This window comes from Podarcis melisellensis (assembly GCF_964234715.1).
Source record: "Podarcis melisellensis genome assembly, chromosome: 1".
Taxonomy (NCBI): Eukaryota; Metazoa; Chordata; class Lepidosauria; order Squamata; family Lacertidae; genus Podarcis; species Podarcis melisellensis.
The window spans coordinates 30572499-30595721 of record NC_138528.1 but is presented as its reverse complement, the minus strand read 5'-3'; the positions used below and the strand labels follow the sequence as shown (position 1 = coordinate 30595721).

General features: G+C 45.3%; 1 protein-coding gene across 1 annotated transcript in view; it reads right to left on the bottom strand.

Moving 5' to 3' along the window:
- Positions 1–22263, bottom strand: part of NEK9 (NIMA related kinase 9) — a 30454-nt gene extending 8191 nt beyond the window's left edge. Inside the window, exons 1-18 of the mRNA XM_081909997.1 lie at positions 21657–22263; positions 13851–14028; positions 13113–13168; positions 11022–11092; positions 10140–10245; positions 9116–9247; positions 8416–8526; positions 7964–8028; positions 7611–7661; positions 6434–6626; positions 5780–5924; positions 4996–5196; positions 4299–4345; positions 2874–3029; positions 2403–2511; positions 1744–1905; positions 243–413; positions 1–63 (exon numbers count right to left, since the gene is read on the bottom strand). Coding sequence (XP_081766123.1) covers positions 1–63; positions 243–413; positions 1744–1905; positions 2403–2511; positions 2874–3029; positions 4299–4345; positions 4996–5196; positions 5780–5924; positions 6434–6626; positions 7611–7661; positions 7964–8028; positions 8416–8526; positions 9116–9247; positions 10140–10245; positions 11022–11092; positions 13113–13168; positions 13851–14028; positions 21657–21845 — 2206 coding nt within the window. The 5' untranslated portion in view covers positions 21846–22263. The remainder of the gene's footprint in view (positions 64–242; positions 414–1743; positions 1906–2402; positions 2512–2873; positions 3030–4298; positions 4346–4995; positions 5197–5779; positions 5925–6433; positions 6627–7610; positions 7662–7963; positions 8029–8415; positions 8527–9115; positions 9248–10139; positions 10246–11021; positions 11093–13112; positions 13169–13850; positions 14029–21656) is intronic.
- Positions 22264–23223: the final 960 nt, after the last annotated feature.

Here is a 23223-nt window from a genome sequence, read left to right as displayed (position 1 = left end):
CAGTCCCAATTGAGAGGCCACTGCTACTGGAGCGGAGGATGGTTTTAGAATTTATAACTTTTTCTGGAGAGAAAGAAGGAAAATTTTCTCAGACAAAGGTTCCAAAAACATGCTGACCTATTTCCTTAGAAAGGTTATCATCTACTCTTCCAGTGAACTTGTTACATTTTACATTTCCCTTATGATTCGAGAAGACAAGTATTCCTGAATAGGCTTCTGTTTCCCAACTTTTTAATACTCACCAACAATTATGATGGTGTGCCAGCCACGGCAAGATAAATCTGGGACATAATGCAGGGAACCAAAAATGGGCCGAGGCCATGATGTACAAATATCCGAACTATGAGCCCTTTCTGTTGGTGTCATTGCTAAACGGCCATTTCCACCATTACCCCAGGCAAAGATATGGTTATCTGGCAAAGAGAAAAGGGTTATCAGTCTCATGTCAGACACTCCAAACTGCCTTTCAAGGATTCCTATACAGCTGCATTTCATTCCACTCAAATGGCTCACCTTCAGTTGAAATTTTAATCATGCAGTCTAGAAGAACACCATGAGACAGGGGTTGAGAATCTATATTCCGCGAGGGGACAGACTGGCACTTGCCCAGTATTCTGGGAGCGTCATTCCAATGGTGGGTGGGTGGAAGAACTCCTCAGAAAAGACAAATGCATGTACCTCTAATCCCCCATTGAAACACATACACCAGACACCTCTCAACTTCTCACATGCATATACATACATGCAGTAATATACAGTGGTACCTCGGGTTACATACGCTTCAGGTTACATACGATTCAGGTTACAGACTCTGCTAACCCAGAAATAGTACCTCAGATTAAGAACTTTGCTTCAGGATGAGAACAGAAATCGCGCGGCAGCAGCAGGAGGCCCCATTAGCTAAAATGGTACCTCAGGTTAAGAACAGTTTCAGGTTAAGAACAGACCTCCGGAACGTATTAAATACGTAACCAGAGGTACCACTGTACTCATACATGCACTCTCACACCAGGTACATGCATGCACATACACTCAGCATTTCTAACTATCTCCACTCCAGTTCTTGGAAGGGGTGGCTGGAAAGATTCCTCTGCCTTAATTTAACAGACGATTAGGGATTTTATCACCCTTTATTAGTGCTAAGCACCACAGCACTAAGGTTGGAGATAGGCTCTCTACTTGTTCTTTAGAGAAAGAGCAGACAGATGGTTTATCTCCAATCTTGGATATATGTTGTTTCGCACAAAGATATGAAGATAAAGATCAGGCAGAGCTATGTCTTAACCGTAAAAGACAGAAGGCAGCATTTCTACCCTCAACCCAGAATTACAGTGGCAGTAAAGGGAAAGACTGCCTTTTATTGTCAATGAGTAGCCAGAGGGCTTATCTCCAATCTTAGTGCTGTAGTGCTTAGAATGAAGATTAGATATCCCTTTTACCGCCTCACACCTGACATCACAGGTCATCAGATGTTTGACAGGTGCGTAAGGCTTGCACAAAACAGCTTGGCAAACCAAAGGGAGAGCTCTGGCAGGCCTACTTAGCCAGAGGTTCCCAACCACCAGCATATGGCATTCCTGCAGGAACATTATGTTTTGTGTTGCTTTACTACAATTATAGCTAGACAGCAAAGTTCCTCTCCTCTAATGCAAATCAGTCGGGATGTTATTCTCCTCCAATATTGCAGGTAGCCACCCTTGGCCCTCTGTAGATGCGGCTTACAAAAAATCATGGCCAACTCACCATCAGTAGCAGCTATAGTGAACTCATCACCACAGGAAACCCTGATGACCTGCTTCCCCCCAAGAGGTCCTCCTAGCAGATTAATACCCAGACGTTTCTTATAGTCTCCAACACCCAGCTGCCCACACTTGTTGGAGCCAAAGGTAAGCAAACGACCCCGTTCTGAAAGAAAGGAAGAACAAGGCTCATTGTGGACACCACATCAGTGACTAAGCTCTACTGGAGAACCAGACAGGCTTCCTCTTTATCTGATACATCACTGGTAATTCTCAGGTTTCAGATTTTTTTACTAATGTGGAACAAAGAAACTAATTTCAAAATCAGCATTGGTCCTGTTCAATAAACCTCAAATAATTTGTAGAGCTTAAATTTTGAAACAGCAGATTTAAAATACAGCACTAAATGCAAGGGTGCATTAATTTTAACAAGTCTGTACTTTATTAATTTACAATGTTTTCCAGTCGCAAACGGATCTATGTTCGCAAGGGATGTGATGAACAGATTCTGATGTTGAAACATACTTTAATTCCACTCTTCAACACTCAATCCATTACCCTGGTCATTTGTTTGGGCCATTAAGCACCCCACCCCCACCCCAAGTATTTTACAGATTTTATTTTGTAAGAATGGAATACAATTACAATGGGATTAGATCTCACCATCTATGGCAGCTGTGTGTGTCTTTCCTGGGGCAATGGTGCGAACTTTGTAGAAGGAGAGTTTCTTGGCCAAAGTGAAGCAGGTGGTGTATGGAATTTCTTGGTAAGCCTAAGGGAAGAGAGCAGACAGTCCAACAAATCTATCCATGTGGTGCATCACTAAGCCATAGTATCATACAAGTCCTTCAAAGCAATTTTTGCCTAGATCAAATTCTATTTTCTTGTACAGACTGCTCAAATACACCCAACCTGCAGCTGAATGTACCACACAAAACTGAAAGCAGCCTACTGCCAAGCATGGTATATCACATTAGTTTTTCTTTTCCTTCTATGGCTCCAACCTAGTACTCAATAAATATGTTATGTTTCATTTATTAATGATTATTGAAAATAAATTCATTTTTATTAATAGATACGTGTTTGCTACTTCCAGAACTTTATTTCCCACGCAATTTTAAAATTACTACTCACATCGTGATTAATGATCCCTGAAGTGCATTGGTTCAGGCCCAGTTTGTTGAACTCATTCAGACCGCAAGCCAAAACCTTGCCTGCCTGTGTGAGTAGGAAGGTTCCATCACTGCCACACTGGACTGAAACAATATTGGAAGTCTTCTGAATTTCTACCTATAGAGGAGAAACATGATACATCCTTGCAACAGAATACTGCGGAGTCACCAAGTAAGAGAAATTTTAGTTCAATAGCAGAGTAGATGCTTTGTATGAATAAAGTCCCAATGCAATCCTTAGAACCTCCACTTTTAAAAAAGGATGAAGTAGCAGGTGACATGAAAGACCTCTGCTTAAAACCTTGGAGACCTGCTGTTAGCAAGAGTAAATAATTCTGGGCAAATTGGACAAATACTCTGACCTGGTTTGATAAGGCTCCTATTCCTAAGTGAAGATCAAATATAATAATATCTGGACTAGGTAGAAAGGAGATCCAGCACCGAGGGCCTTCTTGTGGTTCCCTTGCTGCAAGAAGTGAAGCAACGGGGAACCAGGCAGGGTGCCTCCTCAGTAGTGGTGCCAGAGTTAGAAACTGAGATATGAAAGCTAGGAGCTAAATGGAACCATAAACCTACACAACAGCAGAATGTCTAGGTGCTTTTATAACAAGAATACAAAGATGTAAATGAATGAACTGAAACTAAAATATTATGCTCATTTTTCACATGGTCTAGTTCAGGGGTCGGCAAGGTTTGCCTCGCCTGGGCCGGTTCACTCCCGCGGAGATCGCTCCGTGGGCTGGATTGCATCTGTGCAGATGCAATTTCTGGTGTCTGCGCATGTGCAGAAACGATTTCTGGCACCGCGGAAGTGAGACCCTGCTCTGCGTTGCACCGGTTTAGCGCAGCGCGCGGGGACTCACCGAGTGGGCAGCTCATGGGCCGTTAAAAAAAACCCCCATGGGCCACTTGTAGCCTGTGGGCTGCAGGTTGCTGACCCCTGGTCTAGCCTTCCCCTGCCCACCTCCCTAATTTTCTTAAGAGGGTCTCTTCTCCAGTCTTCAGAGAGTAGCTGGAAGTGGGGAGGCAGAAAAGGTCCTCCTTTTCTTCCACTCTGCCATTTTAGTCTGAAATCTTAGGCGCAATAAGAAGCGATCTTTGAATTAGAATCATAGAATCATAGAGTTGGAAGAGACCACAAGGGCCATCGAGTCCAACCCCCTGCCAAGCAGGAAACACCATCAGAGCACTCCTGACATATGGTTGTCAAACCTCTTACTTTCTTCCACCAGCTTATCCCTATTGATTATTGAACTGTACCAAATTCGTGGTCTTGAAATTGTTATAACTTTAGAAAACTGTCTTAAGAGAGGACATACTCCACAACAGAGCCGCAGCGGACCTGTGTGAAGCCCATAAAGTATGGCAAAAGTCTAGTCAGTTTTACCTTCTGTGGGAGGCAGTGATCCTCTTCTGAATCCAAACCTAAGCGACCTGCATTTGAGAAGAGACAATAATGAGAAATTTCCTAGTGCTGAAGGCAGTGCCATAGCTATGGGGGGGGGGGAATTGGGGTTTTTGCCCCAAGTAAAGCATCTAGAGGGGCGCCACTGAGGCTCCAAACCTGTGTGTTTGTACACAAATTTGTGGGGTTGTGTGTGCGCACGCGCCAATCTGGGTCTTTGACCTGGGTGAAGCAAAGCCTAGTTTCGCCCCTGGCTGAAGGACACTATTACAGATAATGACTTTCAGATTTAAAGCAGACTGTCCAGTCTGAGGAAACAGGGCTGCCTCATTTCTCATGTTCACAGATCCAACATCATAGATATGACCATCCATCTTTCCAGAATTAAGGATCCCAATTTAATCTGATGTCTTTCATAACAGTAAAAGTTGGATCTGTCACCAGTCAGTTACCAAAACAGTGCCTCTCAATTGCCTGTGATTATACTGTAGTATAATTTTTATTTCACACAAAAAATTATACCATTTGATTTTAAGAAAACATCTAAGTGGTTCACAACCATATAAAATGAAACTTGAGAAGGAGCATGCATGTTTTTCCTTCGAATGACTCTTATTGTGTGCATTTTGCCTCAGTCTCTACTGCCAGTATTAGAGACTGCAGACAGAAAGCCACATACCATATTCGCCACAGCCCCACGTGTAGACCTCTCGGTTTCGGGTCAGCACAGCCACATGGTTATCTCCACAAGAAACCTGCTCCACCGGGTTGCTGAGGAACACGGTCAGCTGCCTGGGCTCCAAAACCTCAGAACCAAATGCCTTGGAAACACCTATACAGCCATAGTAGTCTGAGCCAAAGGCAAAGGCTTGACCCTCATCTACATGAAAGGAAGGGACAAATGAGTAAGATAGAGATTCTGACTCCTTCAAACACAGGGAAACCAGACTACCATGTTATCTAATTATCTAGATCAAGTTGGGTCAATTACATGCTTGGACTAATGTGCCCTGCCCTGCATCCACTAAATGATAGGGTGCCCCATATCTACACCGTGTATGCATATCACAGAGGTTACCATGCAGAATCTTTTTTGACTGTAAAACGTGTTTTCTTCCTCATCTTTTTGTGTTTTATTGTATTGGTTTTATGCTGTATATAGATGTTGGTGATATATAAATGTTTAAAGCAACATGAAATAAATATTGATCTTGGGAAGCTGCACTAATTCCAGTGCAGCAGTACAGCAAATCCCTGTATTTACCTATGCCATAATATTTCATGCTCTCTTGCTGCAAAGGTCATTTTCTTTTTCAGTCAATACATATGATATTTGTTTATTTATGTTTTAAATTTATGCATCACCCTTCATCCAGGGACCACAGGGTGGTTTACAATGTATATAACAAAAACAAGATAGCATTTGAGTTCTTCCACGCCATTTATCTGCTGGTACATTTTACCTGTAATGCAGACAGTAAAGTCATCTCCACAAGACACTTGGCGAATGGCTTTGCCCTGCAGTTTTTCCACATGCTTAGGCTGCCGATAGGAGGCTTTGTCTCCATGTCCCAGTTGGCCATGCAATTTGGTGCCCCCTTGCATGTTCTGTAATATGCAGAAGCATGGTAAAGGATGGTAAAGGATGCTTCCTGGGAACTCCAAGGAGCATTATTAGCAGGTCTGATGCGAAGGAACCAAGTAACAAACTATATATACTTCAACTGGGATCCTGAGAGACCCATGTACACCTTCATGCACACACCGGGGAGAGTGCCCTATTTTTCTTTCAGCAACAGCCTCTCACATGTTATAGGGTGTTGCTGCACTTGTCTGAACCTTTGGGGCGTTTTCCTGGAGGTGAAATAACTGCTGCCATATACAGAAAGCAAAACAAACAAACAAACAAAAACCCTGTGCATGTTTTAGACCTTGAACTTAAGTAGCATAAACTCTTGAATGGGGAGTAACACCTCTTACAACTTTTTGCAACTTATTAACTAGGAATATCCAACTGTACTGACAATCACCTTAAATATGACTCATGCAAGATCCATTCTGCACTGCCTTCACACATTATCCAAGTTTCCAAAGTACTTTTCATACACTTCACTTACCACCCAAGTATAGAGCTCCTTTTCCACTGTAACCACTGCAAAATGAGTGTTTCCTGCACAGACCTGTCGTGCACTGCAGCCACTTTTAATGGCATCCAGCTTCTGAGGGGATGACTTCCCACCCCCCCAGACATATACTTCACTCGTGCGTGATGTCACCACAGCAATAGGAGCCTCGTTCATGGTGCTTGTTCTGTAAAACATGAGGTCAATAGGGGAGTTATGAAGAGTCATCACTGTTTAGCATGAGTAGCTTTAGAAGCCCTGAAATAGAAGACAAGCTGGAAGAAAATTAAATTCCCAGGTTCCAGGCAGAAACATTTTATATAAGCCTTAGTGGTACTCATGTTGTTCAGAAGCCACATAAACAGCATTAGGAATTTAAAGGTAGGGAACCTAGGGATAGATAAACAAAGGTTGAAGAAGATTACTCCAATCTGCATACAAATAAAGATCAGAATCCAATTTGATGACTCAAGCAAGGCTTTTGAATTTCCAGAAACAGTAGCATGAGCGAAACTTCACAGTTAAAAATTGAAAAAAATATGCAAACACTTCAGCAACTTTGTTTAGAACATCAACATTTTGTTACACGCAAATTTACAGCATTCCATGAAGGATAATCTTCCACAGCAAATGGCTTTTATCTTAAGGAGAGAAAAACATAGTAGTATCAGCAATGAAGTATTTTTAAGTGCAGTTTGGTGTCAAGTCAATAGGTGGCATACAACTAAACAGTTTCGCTAGCTGCGCACAAGGACTTTTAGCTGCACAATGGAATTTCCCCACCTTCTCCTTGTGCATCCCTTGAACAGATTTAAGTGTCACAACAGGAAGAGTTGTGGGCAGGTAAGTTCCACTGCACAGCTAACTCCTTGCATTAGCAGAACTGCTTAGCTGGATGCTGTCCAATTCAAGAAGAGAAGAATGGGCACAGTTTACAACAATAGTGGAAGCTGCCTTCTTCCCTTTTGGAACTCAAGGCAGTGTACACATTGTACCCAGCTGGTCTCCCATCTAGGTGCAGACCAGATTCAGACCCGCTTAGCTTCAGCAAGGTGGTAGCCTCATGCATTACCTAAAAGATAGCATTGAAAGTGTGAAGCAATCAAGTAAGGGTGAGTATGTCTAGGGACCTATTTCCTTTAATTCCGCTGTACAACACGCACTCCATTACCTTGGTCGTTTGTTTGGGCCATTAAGCAGCACAACTTTCTCTTCCATCTCCCTGCCGTGGAAAAAAAAAGCAATAAGAAGAATAGCAACCATCTATTATTACAGCACTTCTGACAGGGGATTCCAACAGGCTTAACAGACACTAAATGCCATGCAGAAGAATCCTACCTAATCCTACTAGATGGCCCTCAGGGTCCCTTCCAACGCTATGATTCTAAGATGTGCCTCATCAGTCAATGGCCAAAGTGAATGGATGTGGGATGCATTGACATGACTAGTAGGCTGTACAAGATTCTGTAGCTCTCTCCCAAACAACATGGCCTGTTCATGACCAAGGAATGTACAACTCTTTACCTCCTGTGCTTGCTGATAAGGGGACTCTCAAGCAGCTCATCAGCAGTCGGCCTCTTCTCAGGATCCTGAAAGAGGTGAGTGACAGGTCACTCCCTAAGGAAAGGGATCATTTTTCAACAATTAAGTCTCAGGGCAGATTAACTAACCGCATTCTTATGGTCTTTACCCATTTCCCCAAAACACAGAGAATCAAAGGAACATTAAAGTTAGCAGAAAGTGTCAAGTTAAAGGCCACTGTAGATTCTTCACGTCAAATACAAAGGTATTTTAACAGTTTCTAAGCTGCTGCAGAACTTGGGCAGCCAAGAACACACATTCTGCAGAGCCCATAGACAAGGATGCCCAGAACTTACATATCCAGTCTTGTAATTAATACAAGGCATTTACCCCACTTTCCTCTGAAGTTGTGTCACTGAGGCAGCAAAGTTGAAAGAAAATTGTATCTCACCAACCTGATCAAGGCAGGAGTGGACCATGTGGATGAGGTCCAGAGAATAAACACTGGAATCTACCTCCATTGCTCGGTTCCCTTGGACAATCTTCAAACAGAGGTTCAAGGGATTCTAGAAGGGAAATAGTGTGATCATTCAAGTGCATCTGGAGAACCTGTTTAAGAAGATGTCCTGTGGATCTGCATTATATTCTCTCTCTCTTTGATTGTTTCAGATGTTACGTTCTATTGGAACATAGCTCCGTGGCAGAACATTTGCTTTTCATGCAAAAAGTTCTAGATTCAATTCAAGCATCTCCAGGTAAGGCTGGAAGAGATTCCTACCTGAAACCCTAGACAACCACTTTCAGGCTGTGTAGAAAATACCAAGCTACATATAACAATTTTATGATTCAGTAGAAGACAGCTTCCTATACACTTTCTAGACAGACTCAGAACATCAGCAAGGGACAATTTACTGGGTGATATCCAAGTAAGTCACATTCAGAACCACTTAAATCAATGGACTTGTTATTTGGGTCCATCAATTTCAAGTATGATAATCATCCCTGAACAGGAAGCACCCAACTGACCTACAGCTCTCACTGTAACACATTCTTCACAACTGGGGGCTCCCTCTCACTCTCTCAAGCACACACAGAACATTAAAAATGACGAAAGGAAATTATGTAGTGTTAGTGACCAGCATAGGTGTGACTTACTGTTGCATCAAAAGTTCTTTTCAGTGTGAGGAGCTCAAAGGCAACACAACCAACTGCCCAGATATCAGATTTGAAGTTGTATTTTACTCCCTGGCAGAGCTCTGGAGACATGTAGTACGGGGTTCCTACCAACTACACAACAGAGCAAAAATGTTAGAGATAGTCACGCATGCCATCCAAATCTATTATCAAACCCCTCTAAGTCAAGCAATTCATTATTTTCTAGTTTAATCCAATCTTTCAACCAGCAAAGGCATGATGCCTCATAATACAATTTCAGATCTGGCAGGGCAAAGCCTCCCCTTTCTCTTATATCTGTTAACAACTTAAATTGAATTCTTGGCTTTTTGCCCTGCCAAATATATCTTAAAATCGCTCTTTGCCACTCTTTGGAAATTCTATTCCCCTTAATTATGGGGATAGTCTGAAATAAAAATAACATTTTTGGTAGCACATTCATCTTGATTGTAGAAATCCTTCCCCAAAATGACAATTTCATTCTTCCCCACACCTCCAGGTCCTTTCTTATTTCATTCCACACTGGCTCGTAGTTATTCTTGTATAAATCTATATTTTTGGGAGTTACCCATATTCCTAGATATTCCTAAAGGCAGAACAGAAAATGCCTCTCCAACCCTCCCACTGCCTCTGCTGCACACCTACCGCCTGCATGCCCACGCCACCCGCTTCTGGGTGACAAACAGGTGCAGCAGCAACAGCATGACTGCATGGCTGTGGGCATGCAGAGGAGAAAGAGGCAGTAGTGGTAACTTACAAGAATGCTCCACGGAGGCTGGATCTGCTGCCCTTCCCAACTGAAGGGTTGCAAATCTGAATGAATACATATTTGCTGATGGCAGGTTACAAAGTAACAGGATATATTATATTTCTAACAAGACAATTCAGAAGTGGAGTAGGAAAAGAAGCAAACAGCATTAAGTGGCACCAAAGGACCCAAGCTCCTGATTTGCGCACAAAATCCCAGACATTAGTCTATCAAAACATTAAAGTTTCAGACACTCACTGTTTCAGCCATCGAATATTCAGAGTTCAGCTTTTTCGCCAAACCATAGTCACCCAGTTTTATAAGATTTGCTTTAGTGAGGAAGATATTCAGTGTCTTTATATCTCTAGAAAAAGGAAGCATTAAAGTGATGTAGTTCTTCCAGTCACCAGGTATAGGACTCAGTATGCTGCTATTCCTCCTCTATTAATGTTACTGTGAAAGGATTTAACTCATTCCTCTCCACACCTGATGTCACAGATTTTTGTAGCCCTACAACAACTGGTGGTACCAAGGTTGAGGAAGACTGCACTAGGGTATTAAGTTATCTGTAGTATAGGAAATCCAATTTCTGTGCTAAGAAGAGTGAAGCAAATCAGATTGCTTCCCTTTACTCTACTTTTAGAATGATGTCCAATGCACTTGTTCCATTAGCACAAGGATTTCCATTTGCGTAACAGAACTCCCTGCCCCACACATGCACCCAGTGCCCTCCCCAATCTGCTCCAGTGGGTTGGAGGAACCCACAGATTTAGGGAGCATGTGGGAGGCTCACAGGGACAGCTGGGGAAGTTTCACTGATAGAACAAGCATATTTAATACCGCCCACAATTTGTTATGATAAATATTTATTCCCTGTCATCATATCAAATGCCCTAAGCAGCTAACAACAATAAAAGTACCAATTAGAATAAAATACCAAGTAAATTAAAATGCTGTTAGTAAAATATTTAAAAATAACAACAGACAATTTAAAAAGGAATCACTGTAGATGCTCAAAAAATGCAGCAAGGGAAAAACTAAAATGGTACTTTGCAGAAGCAGGCTATCAATACTCTCAAGCATGTTTTATATTCAGGCACTAGGCCACAAGTTAGCCCAAGCTTCATTAATCACATCTACCTGTGAAGGATTCCTTCCCTGTGGATGCAGCTCACTGCTGATGCAATCTGAAATAGGTACCACAGTACCATCTGCAAAAAAAGAGAGTTCACATGGGAAACAATGCAGGAAGTTTATTTTAGAAAGATAATTTTATTATTCCAATATGAACAACTCAGTGTTGAGATCTTTTTCAAGGTGTAATCTTTCCAGGATAACATGGTCTCCATGATGTAAGATGACAAGTGCTTGTCACTTCACGATATAGTTTATGCCAGCAATTGAAAATGTTTAATTGTAAAGGCTATTGCCAGAATCTGTCAGTTACAGACACTTGTTATATGCTTTTGAGTTTAGTTTTAGCTTTTTAAATTGTTTTTAATATGATGGTTTTTAAAATGCTTTAAATCATTTTGAGCACTAATTCCAGATGCACTTACTAGCCCAACTGAACACTCACTACTGGGACTTACTACTGAATAAACATGCAAAGTATTGCACTGTCAACTGCTGTAAAGCTGACTAACAAATTTATAAATAAAAAAATCAGTAATTTCATGTATTATTCTACTTACCAAATTTAAGAATTAGATTAAGGATATTGAAGAATGTAAATACTTTTGCTCCTTTTAAAAAATATAGAATGGAAGAGCAAGTTTGGAATTCTAATCATACTGGCAGGAATAACCAGTTTCTACATTAGAGTTGCTATCCTATGATTTGCTGTGTAATTGTAGTCATGCAGATTCTTAAATCTCTTAATAATAAGCCAAGGGGAAGCTACAGAAAACTAGTAATAATAGCTAACCACAGTTAGGCTGCAATCCTATATATACTTACCTGGCAGTAAGTACCACCGAACACAGTAGGTTTTAATGCTGAGTAAACATGCACAGGGATTGCTTTGCACGAGACTCCTACAGATAGACACTTACTGCACTACTTACAAGCCATGTTTAGAAATATGGGCTGAATATCAGGCCAAAATAAAAAACTAAAAAAAGATAAAGACTGTGAAATCACAGAACTAATTACCACGGCATGGCAACCCCTCTGCCTCCTCCCATGTGTACTTTCCCATTCCACAAGGTCCTTAAGCACAACCCTGTTCTTCATGCCCTCATTTACTAAGATGAGTACCATTAGAGAAAGGAGTAAGATCTTTACAAAGGTTGTGTTTACACCCTGGAGCCACCTTCCCAAGTAAGGCTTGATCTCTAACTGTACTCTTGTCATACAGTAAAGAACAGTTCTGCTACTAAAGAACCTTTTTCACTGCATTTCTGCTGCTCACTTTTCTATGTTATTTTTAATTGTTCTCAAAATTACACTAACTGTTTAATTAACTATTTTATTTTTTTAAAGACAATCTTTTTATTTATTTACAAATAAAATGTAACATTCTACAAGATTATCTGTATATTAATGAACAATCCCAGAAGAGTACCATTCCATGGGGACAGGGAACAAAAGACCTGGACACCACTGAAACCCAAGTACAGTGGTACCTCGGGTTATATACGCTTCAGTTCAGTGGCGTAGTGTGGGTTGTCAGCACCTGGGGCAAGGCAAGTAATTTGCACCCCCTAACCCGTGGATTTGCGCACCCTAACCCGTGGATTTGCGCCCCCTAACCCTACCCCCCAGATGTTGCGCCCAGTGCGGCCGGCCCCCCCTGCGCCCCCCACGCTACGCCACTGCTTCAGTTTACAGACTCCCCTAACCCAGAAATGTACCTCGGGTTAAGAACTTTGCTTCAGGATTAGAACAGAAATCGTGCTCCGGCAGCGCGGCAGCAGCGGGAGGCCCCATTAGCTAAAGTGGTGCTTCAGGTTAAGAACAGTTTCTGTTTAAGTACGGACCTCCAGAATGAATTACGTACTTAACCCGAGGTACCACTGTAACGTCTTTATTCTTGCTACGTGATCAACAATGAATAATCAAAGTGTTCTGTTCAAGATTGGAACACCAAGAAAAGGCTGGTTGTTTCCTGGCACAAGTGATGCAATTTGCTAATACTATAGCAATAAGCATGAAATAAATACTGGGAAAATGTGGCACATCAAACAGTACTAAACTCTGTTCTGTTTCTTCTCAGTTTGTTCAAGTTACCTCTTCCTCAAACAACTTGTCTTTCTGCCGCAGGATCTTATCATAGAGGTTTCCCCCTGCAATTAAAAGAGAGAAATGCTTACCTATCGATTGTAAATGTTCTATTAGCATTTACCAGAAATCCTCCAGGAATCTGCCATTTCCCCAAGCTTTCTCATTATTATAATTATCACCTGCTCTTTACCCTAAGCATCCCGAGGCAGGTTACAACAATCCAAAATGCAGTTTTAAAGTATTTAAGAACTTATAATTAAAAAATACAATCATAATCTTTTGGGTTTTTAAGGGTAGGTTCTGAAAATGCACATCTCAGGTGTCAAAGGCCAAGGCAAAGAGGTGTGTATTTCTTATTCGCTGAAAGCTGTATAATGAAGTTGCTAGACAGATGCACCTCTGTGGGGAGGGAGTTCCGTAACTTAGGGGCTGCCACAAAGAAGGCCCTCTTTCAGGCTTCCCCTGCAAGATTCTGCAGATTTATATCTGATTTATTGAGCATTTAGTGCCTCATCTTTCCTTTAGCTATTTCTGTTTCCCAAGTTTCTTCTTCCCACAAATACATTTTAGAATATGTATCTGCGAAACGTAAGTGGCAGTTCTCCAAGATGACTCTGGTTTGTGTTAGAACTGTCACTAAAGCTTGCCATCTATAAACAAGACAAAGTGATTCTGCATTTCATCTTCCCCCACAGAACCTAAGATGGAAGAGATGCCTGCTGTTTACAAGACAAGGGTTCTCACCATTACAGTATTCCAGTTCAATCAGAAGTGTAGTGTTATCCATGAAGTGATTGTAATAGGCAATGATGTTGTCATGTTGCAAAAGTGCAAGGATAACAATCTCATTCAAAGCATCACGGCGTTCTTTTTCTGACAGTCTTGTAAGATCCACTTCCTTCCACACTACAAGTGAGTCATCCTGGAATACAAAAAATCTAGTTAGCTAAATGCGCATTTAATTTCTTACAAGGTATCAATCTTTTTTGCATTCACTTTCAGATTTAGTCTGAAAAATTCTCTATGGGCATTTCCTTATTTCTGATGCCAAAAATCGCTATCTACAACTAACACTCTCTTCCTTTTGAAAAATTATCAAATAGCATAGTGTCAGGGAACTGACATCTAAAGCGCCGCAGGTGCAAAGGCTCCCTGAGGTTGAGAGAGCAGTAGCAGCGGAAGAGGGAACCAGTAGAGGGCGAGCAAGAACTCCAAGAGAAAGTGAGTCGGAGGGATGGCTCAGAGACGCTTCAAGCGAAACCAGTGGGGAGGTCTCAGGACCTCCTATAGGGACACCCACACCTCGACGGAAACTGTCACGCCGAGAGGCCAGACGACGTGTTTCCGTTAAGGAGCTTTTATGTTGGAAACGTTTCCGAAAGCAGCCACTTTCGGATTCTACTAGTGATTGACGCAGCCATGCTGGAGGGGCTCCGTCACAGGCAGAGGTTTGAAAACCTGATCAAACTCTGAGGGACTTGCATTTTACGCACAAGCAGCTCATCGTCCCATCACAGCAATCCGAAAGTCACCGAAAGCCAGCTTGTGCAGAGAGAAGCATCATGAGCAACCCAGCCGGAACCGGGGGTGCAGGAGCAGCTGGAGGGGGTCCAAGCCTGGAAGAAAGGTACAGAGCGTTGGAGATCCAGTTGGCGCTGCAAACGGCGAGGCTTGAGGAGAGGAGGGCTCAGGATGCAGAAAAGGGAAAGGAGAAAACCACCCCGCTCGCCAGAAAGGTACCAGGATTGGTGCAGAAATTCGGGGGGGATCCCAGGAACTATCATGCCTTTAGAACAGAGATGCAATACGCTCTAAACTTGCAGTTTGATGACTTCCCCGACGAGGAATCGCGAGTGGCGTATGTGATTGGCCATCTCGAATCCGGGGCGAAAGATTGGGTTAGACCCCTGATGGCAGCGAATAATGAGATCTTAAAGGACACGAGGAAGTTTTTTCGTGCCATGGACCTGATGTTTTCCAGCGATATTGAGCAGGGGGTGGTGCGAAGGCAGTTAATGGCTTGCCAGCAAGGAAGCAGATCTGTCCGTGAGTACTGGACTGAATTTACTATGCTGATTCATAAATTGGGGTGGGACCTATCGGCGGAGCCCATCCAAATGCTTTTCGAAGAGGGGCTTTCTTCAACCGTCAAAGATGAGCTTTCCCGGGGGCCCAGGGCGGAGTCTATGGACCAATTAACCAAATCTGCGCTGGCCATAGGAGCGCGCCAGGAGGCGAGGGCTTTGGAAAGGCGGGAAGGGAAAGGAGACCGTTGGAGGGAGTTCCGCATTCCAGACATTCCAGAGCCATCTTTCCCGCCGGCAGAGCCGATGGAAGTTGGAACAGCGCGGGCGCGCGCAGTTTCAAATCCCAGTGAAGGGCGGAAGAAGGAGGGAAAGAGCGCCAAGAGATGTTATCTCTGCCAACAGCCAGGGCACTTTGCCAGAGTCTGCCCACAAAGAAAGGAATGGCAAGGGATGGCAGGAGCTGTTGGGGGAAAGGAAGAGGAAAGCAAGGAGCAAGTAAAAGCCAACGCCTGGCTGCCACCGTCGGGGCACAGCAGCCAGGCCAAAGAGCAATGAAAGTGCCCATGCCAGAACCTCCCAGACCTGCTTTAGTGATAGAGGTGTTACTAGAACTGCCAAACGGACACCCACTAAAGGTCAAGGCGCTTTTGGATTCAGGCAGCTCCTGTAATTTCATGAGTAAGGAGTTTGCAGCTGAGCACCAGATACAGACCATCCCTTTAAGTAACCCCTTGCAGGTGACTACGATTGACGGCAGAGAGCTGTTGGGGGGAGAAGTTAGCCAACAGACTGTCCCGATGATAATGAGAGTGGCAAGGCACACCGAACAGATAGCGTTTAATGTGGCCATCCTGGGAGGAGCGCCCATCATTTTGGGGATGAGCTGGCTGGCGCTACACGATCCGCTAGTGGGCTGGCATCAGAGGGTGGTCTCCTTTGGGTCAGCGCATTGCCTAGAACACTGCAAGGAGGGGAAGGTCTCGGGAGGAGACAGAGTCACCCTAGCGGGGATGGAAGTGATGGGCAAAGGGAAGGTGCCCCCGCAATACGCAGATCTGAGCAACGTATTCAGCGAAAGGGAAGCAGACAAACTGCCACCGCATAGACCCTTTGACTGTCAAATCAACCTACTCCCAGGGGCCCAACTCCCAGTAGGCAAGCTGTACGCCATGTCAGACAGGGAGATGCAGGAGCTGAGGGAGTTCATTGACAAAAACTTGAAGCGAGGTTTCATCAGAGAGTCCCGAGCGGTGGGGGGCAGCCCAGTGTTTTTTGTGGACAAAAAGAACACAGACAAACCGAGACTGGTGTGTGACTTCAGGGGCCTCAATGCAGTGTCGGAGCCCCTGGCTTTCCCTATGCCCCGAATTGACGACATTTTGACCAGAGTAAGGAAGGGAAAGATTTTTACAAAACTGGACCTGCGGGGGGCGTACAATCTGATACGCATAAGGAAGGGAGATGAATGGAAGACCACCATGTTTACCCCTTTGGGAGCCTTTGAATACCTCGTTATGCCCTTCGGTCTACAAGGGGGCTCCGCCTGTTTTCAAGCTTTTATAAACCACGTTCTGGGACCTTTGCTCTACAAGAACTGTGTGGCCTTTTTAGACGACGTGTTGGTGTATTCGGAAGATGAGGAACAGCATGTGAGGGACGTTCGAGAAGTGTTGGGCAGGCTGCAAGCCAACCAGCTGTGGGTGAAACTGGAGAAGTGCCAGTTTCATACCAAGGAGGTGGAATTCCTGGGGTACCGCTTGTCAGACAAGGGATTGGCCATGGATCCAGGCAAGGTTCAAGCGGTACTGGAATGGAAGACACCGAAGACCAAGAAGGACGTGCAAAGATTCTTGGGGTTTGGGAACTTTTATCGGAAGTTCATCAAGAACTTTGCCCACTTGACGGCGCCCATCACCGACTGCCTCAGCAGCAAGAAGAAATTTGTTTGGACGGTGGAGGCGGATCGAGCCTTTGAAGAACTGAAAAGGGCTTTCGCCTCGGAAGAACAACTTCTGCATGTGGATTTACAAAAACCCATGAGAGTGGAAACAGATGCATCCGACCGGGCTATAGGGGCGGTCCTTCTTCAACCGGGGAGGAGTGCGTCGGAGTGGAGACCGTGTGCATTCTTCTCGCGGAAACTGAATAAGTCCGAGAGGAATTACACGGTGTATGACAGGGAACTACTTGCCATTCACGAAGCATTCCGGAGGTGGAGACATTTATTAATTGGGGCACAACACAAGGTGCAAGTGTGCACCGACCACAAAAATTTAGAGTATTGGAGAACAGCTCGAGTGCTCAACCAACGACAAGTGAGATGGGCACAGGAATTCTCCAAATTTAACTTTGAGATTTGTTATGTGCCAGGCCCAGAAAACATCAGGGCGGATGCGCTCTCACGCAAACCAGAATATTGGGAAGGGGAGGAGGTGATCGAAGAGAGACATGTCATCCCGGAGGACCGCTGGGTGTGTGGGGCGGCGCTGGTGGGGCAACGGGAACTGGTGGAGGAAACGGAAAATGATGAATATGCCCAGGATAAGCTCAGAGGTCTCAGGGGGGAGGGCGAGAGCCCCGGAGGTTTTGAGGAAAGAAATGGGGCATTGTATTACAAAGGGGCACTGTATATACCCGAAGGTGAATTGAGGGGGAGAGTACTCAAGCAGTTGCATGATAGCCCCACGGCGGGACATTTTGGGCAACACAAAACCATGTGGTTGGTTACCAGGGAATTTTGGTGGCCTAAGGTGAGGGAAGATGTAAGGGAGTATGTAAGAGGGTGTGACCAATGTCAGCGAGCCAAAGGGGAAAGAAGGGCGCCGGCAGGGTTATTAGAACCTTTACCCACACCAGAACGGCCTTGGGAAGCGATATCAATAGATTTTATGACGGATCTGCCAAGGTCCAAGGGGAAAACAGCCATCATGGTAGTAGTAGACCTGTTAACTAAGATGTGCCATTTTGTAGCATGCTCACATGCAGTCACAGCGGAAGAAACGGCGAAGTTGTTTGTGGAACATATCTTTAGGTTGCACGGGGCTCCCTCGAGGGTGATCTCAGATCGAGGCAAACAATTTACTTCCAGGTTCTGGAGGAAGCTCATGAGCTTGCTACACGTGGAAGTTAATTTTTCAACTGCCCGGCACCCTGAAACCAACGGGCAGGCGGAAAGGGCAAATGGCATTCTTCAACAATATCTTAGGTGTTATGTCAATGACAGAGAGAACGATTGGGTCGAAAAGTTGGCGTTGGCAGAATTTGCCTACAATAATGCGGAGAATGTGTCCACAGGGATGAGTCCCTTTTTGGCTAATTACGGGTGTCACCCCAGGGCATTTCCAGGGGAAGGAGGGGAGAGATGGAGCGTTCCAGCGGCTGAACATTTTGTAGAAGAGATGGAAGCCATCCATCAGCAGCTCCAGCTCAACTTAGAAAGGGCCAAGGCACAATATAAGAAGCAGGCAGACAAGAACAGAAGGGAAGGTGAAACCATAAGGGTGGGGGATCAAGTGTGGTTGTCAACCCAAGGGTTGCCGTTCAAAGGGGGTTGTAAGAAACTGAGGCCCAGAAGATTGGGACCCTTTGAGGTGATTCAGCAGGTCAACCCGGTAGCTTTCAAACTCCGATTACCCAACCACATGAAATTGCACCCAGTGTTCCACAGGTCGTTACTGTCACCATACAGGGGGGGACGTGAAGGGGAGCACGTCAGGGGACCAGCCTTGGAAGAGAGGGAACGCCGCAACCATGTAGCGGAAATCCTCGATTCCAGGTGGAAGGGTAATCAGGTGGAGTATTTGGTGGCGTGGGAAGGGGAACCGGAGTCAGAAAACACCTGGGTAAGTGCAGAGGAAGTCAATGACGAGGTTTTAACAGAAACGTTCCACCAAAGGTTCCCGAGGAAACCTCAGCCTATAGCAAGGTTTAGGAGGGAGTATTTCGGCACCACCGATGAGGAAGAGGAAATGGAAGGGTTCGCGGAGTCGGAGTTGGAAGATGGAGTGGACTCTGATGACGAAGAGTACCTAGAGAGTAGGAACAGCAACAAGTGGAAGGAAGTGTTCGCGACGTCGGAAGATGAGGGAGGTTCTTTCAGGGGTTTTACCTCCTCACCGCCAGTAGGAGAGGAGACGGGAGGGGGTGAAGGGGGCCCTGGAGGGGAGGTGGATGTCAGGGAACTGACATCTAAAGCGCCGCAGGTGCAAAGGCTCCCTGAGGTTGAGAGAGCAGTAGCAGCGGAAGAGGGAACCAGTAGAGGGCGAGCAAGAACTCCAAGAGAAAGTGAGTCGGAGGGATGGCTCAGAGACGCTTCAAGCGAAACCAGTGGGGAGGTCTCAGGACCTCCTATAGGGACACCCACACCTCGACGGAAACTGTCACGCCGAGAGGCCAGACGACGTGTTTCCGTTAAGGAGCTTTTATGTTGGAAACGTTTCCGAAAGCAGCCACTTTCGGATTCTACTAGTGATTGACGCAGCCATGCTGGAGGGGCTCCGTCACAGGCAGAGGTTTGAAAACCTGATCAAACTCTGAGGGACTTGCATTTTACGCACAAGCAGCTCATCGTCCCATCACACATAGACTTTTCAGAAGAAAGGTTATTGTTATTTCATACACAACTCCACACAAACACTGTCTAAATTCGCTAACAAGAATTGATTAATTCATAGCACTTGTCAGATATTCCAGCAACAACATTATATTGAAAATGATATAAAAGCTTGGGAGTAATTAGTATTATATCCTTGAAGCAGATTCCTGGTTTTACCTAGGCAGTCTATTAAGTGGGTTAATTAACTCCCTGAAGCTGTAGCAGAATATGTGATCAGGGGCCTTCAGGTTCTCTGTAATGCCATATTTAAAATATATCACTGACTGAACTGTGCCATCAAGCTTCCTTTTCCGCACAGGGAATGCTGGTGAACTGCCCTGAGATCTTTGAACGGCGGTATATAAATTTAATCAATCAATAAAGAAATAATAACCTACCATTGTCAATGATGCAAAACAATTAATAAAATGGAAATGTATTAAGGGAAGACTTTGGCTGATATTCAGGAAAGTGACAGAAGTGGGCATTTCTATCTCAACCTCCAAAAACCACAACTACACATCTTCGGGTCCTTTAAATTAACTGGGCCCTGTTAACCTTTTTGCTGAGGAAGCCAATGATATATGTACCTTTCACAATCTATATAGCACTGACTAGGGTTGCCATATTTTGAAGAGCAAAAAAGAGGATGCTATGATGGCTATTCAAAGCAAATAAATGCATTTTGTCTCAAATCTCACCCCTGAAAAAGAGGACATGTCCTAGAAAAAGAGAACACATGGCAACTCTACCACTGACTCACCAGCTCTGCAAAGGTTAGTGTCTATATGGGTGCAAAACTTATAACCTTGTGTAAGACACTTTCCTTAAAAGTTGTGCTTGTTTTTTTCTGTCTATGACTATCCTTTGTTATCAGCCTCTGTGCACTGTAAATGATATGCCTGGCATATCCTTGCAGAAATATGATGCAGCTCTACAGCTGCCTTCTCCCTCTTCCATCCTGTCATTCTTTTTATCCCTGTACAGGAAGCTGTTTGAGAGGAAATATCACCACTACATCCTTGTGCCACATTTCATTTTCAGCTACCCAAATTCCATCAGCTTCCAAATGCCAAATTAGAACTGGGAATTAACAACTGGTATCAATGGAAGCAACTCTCCCACGCCAAACAAAAGCTTCAATTTTAGTTGAGATCATGGGCCGGGAGAAAAGTGTTTACCCCTTTCCTTATGAATATCCACATTAACCAGATGACATTTTCAGTTAAAGAATCAATCACACAACTCCAATGAGGCATTTAGCAACAAGTGTCGTTTAGCCCTAATTGCACCCAGTTCAAATTAACGCAACAGAAGCTCCTGGGTTTTGCACCCTCCTGATTTCATCAACCCCTATCAGAGAGGCATATGTCTTCTGAGGGGCTCTCACACTTTCCAGAATCAAGAACTGCTTTGTCATTTATACTCCTGTGATAGCTCAGTTGGTACAGCATGAGATTCTTTATCTCAATATTGTGGGTTCAAGCCCCGCCTTGGGGAAAAGAGTCCCTGCATTGAAGGGGTTGGACTAGATGACACCCCCCCTAATCCCTTCCAACTTCGTGATTTCCGAAGTGTTAACTTGTGTCTTCCTTTGCAAACAACTCCTCTGAAGAATTATTCACACTTTAGCTTAAGTATTCGCGAAGACGCTACTTGAATGCATGGCCAAAGTTTGCTTGCTTGCTTGCTTTCCTGGCTGGGTCTCTGGCGTCTTTGATATGTCAGTGACAAGGGAGGGAGGGAACCCCGAGGGGGAGGCTATCTAAGGAGCATTTCGTGCCCAATAATGCTGCCCTCCTTCGCGGGGTTAGAGCTGGGATTCAAACTCCGGGGGAGGAGGGGAGCCTCTTCAGCCAACGCGCCCGGAGATGGGAGGAGGGAAAGAATGGCGGGGCGCGGCGGCGGCGGCGGCGGGCGCAGATTTACCTCGGTCCGGCGGTACAAGGTGGCCTCTCCGAAGGCGCCCCGGCCCAGGACGCGGATGGGGGCATAATGCAGCTCCTCTTGCTCGCCGCCTAGGACAGGGCCAGGCCGGGGGCCGCTCCTGCCGGAAGACTCGTTGTCGAAGTCGGAGTTGATGGAGTCGCAGTGCCGCTCGTACTCGCCCAGAGACATGGCTGCTGCCTGCCTGCCTGCCCTGGGGCTGAGGAAAGGGGCGCCGAGGCTTCCCTGCCGCAGGGCTCGAGCGCCAGCCGCGGCCCCGCTGCTGCGAGGGAGACGGTGGGCAGCAGCAGCAGCAGCAGCTTCCTGCTGTGGCCTCAGACGCTGCCGCGGATTCCGCGGGGCTCCGGCAGTGCGCACGCGCGCGCCCCTCTCGCGGCCTCAGAACCAGGCGAGCAGCAGGGTCCCGTCCCCCACCCCCCTCGGGCTGCCCCTTGCCTTCCTTCACCGGCTTCCCGGAGGCCCCGCGGGCCCCCTACGCTCCATGTTGGCGGCTTCTCCCGACCCGGAACCACTTCAAGCCCAGGCGCGGCCTGGCGGCAGGGAGGTTCGCGACAGGCCGTTGGCGAACCAGGCGCGAGGCCGAGGGGAGAGCCACGCGGGGAGCTGGCGGGAGCAGCGCCTCTGAGGCGGCGTCTGTGCTGCGGGGTTGCCTCGCTTGCATTTCAGAAGACACCGTCGGCGTCCCTGCCGAGCCCCAAAAGGCAGCTCGCTATTGTCCCGGCTCTAAATAAAATGATGGGGCGGCTGTTGCTTCGCGGGGATTTGAGCCGGATCTTCCCATGCCGCTTCGGGCTGCCCCCTTTTTGCAACAAGCGAAGTCTCTTTCCCCCTCGAGGTGCTTGCTTGCTTCCCGGGTCAAGGGAAAGCGAGGCCACCGGCGGCCCTCCGGCGTTTTAAGCCTTTTTTGTTTTTACTTCACCTAGTTTTGGCATTTCCCGTGACTGGAAATAAAAAGGACATTTGGCCGGTGACTTCGTTCGAGAGATTCCCGGTGTGAAGTAAACCCGTTTACTACAAAAGGGTGAGCAGCACGAATCATGCACAATGAGCTTCGTGCTGTCGCGGTTTCCACAGCTGTTGGCAGAATATGTTCCACGAGTTTTTAGCCCTGAAGGTGCTTCCGGACTCTCTGCATATTAGGACAGTTGCTCACGTAGGTTTTTAGTAGTCTGCATAAACACTTCAAATATACAGAAACAAAAAGCCCTGCATGATCAACACAAGATCTTTGTGGAACCCTCCCTAAGAGAAAAGTAACTACCCGACTTTTAGAAGTCCTCTAAGGCAGCCCTGTATCGGGAAGTTTCTTACTTTCGATATATGCTGTAAGGCTAAGCCACCCAAAGTGGCTGGAGAAATCCAGCCAGATGGGCAGGGTATAAATAATAAAATTGCTATTGTTCTTATCTACACGTTGGTTATTCTTGGAAACTCCTGTGTAGGTACAGTATTTGTATATGAAACAGATAATTATTAGTAAAGTATCACCAAGGCATGCATTCTTTTTCTATTACATGGATGGTAATGTTCCATTATTATCCCTCACCAC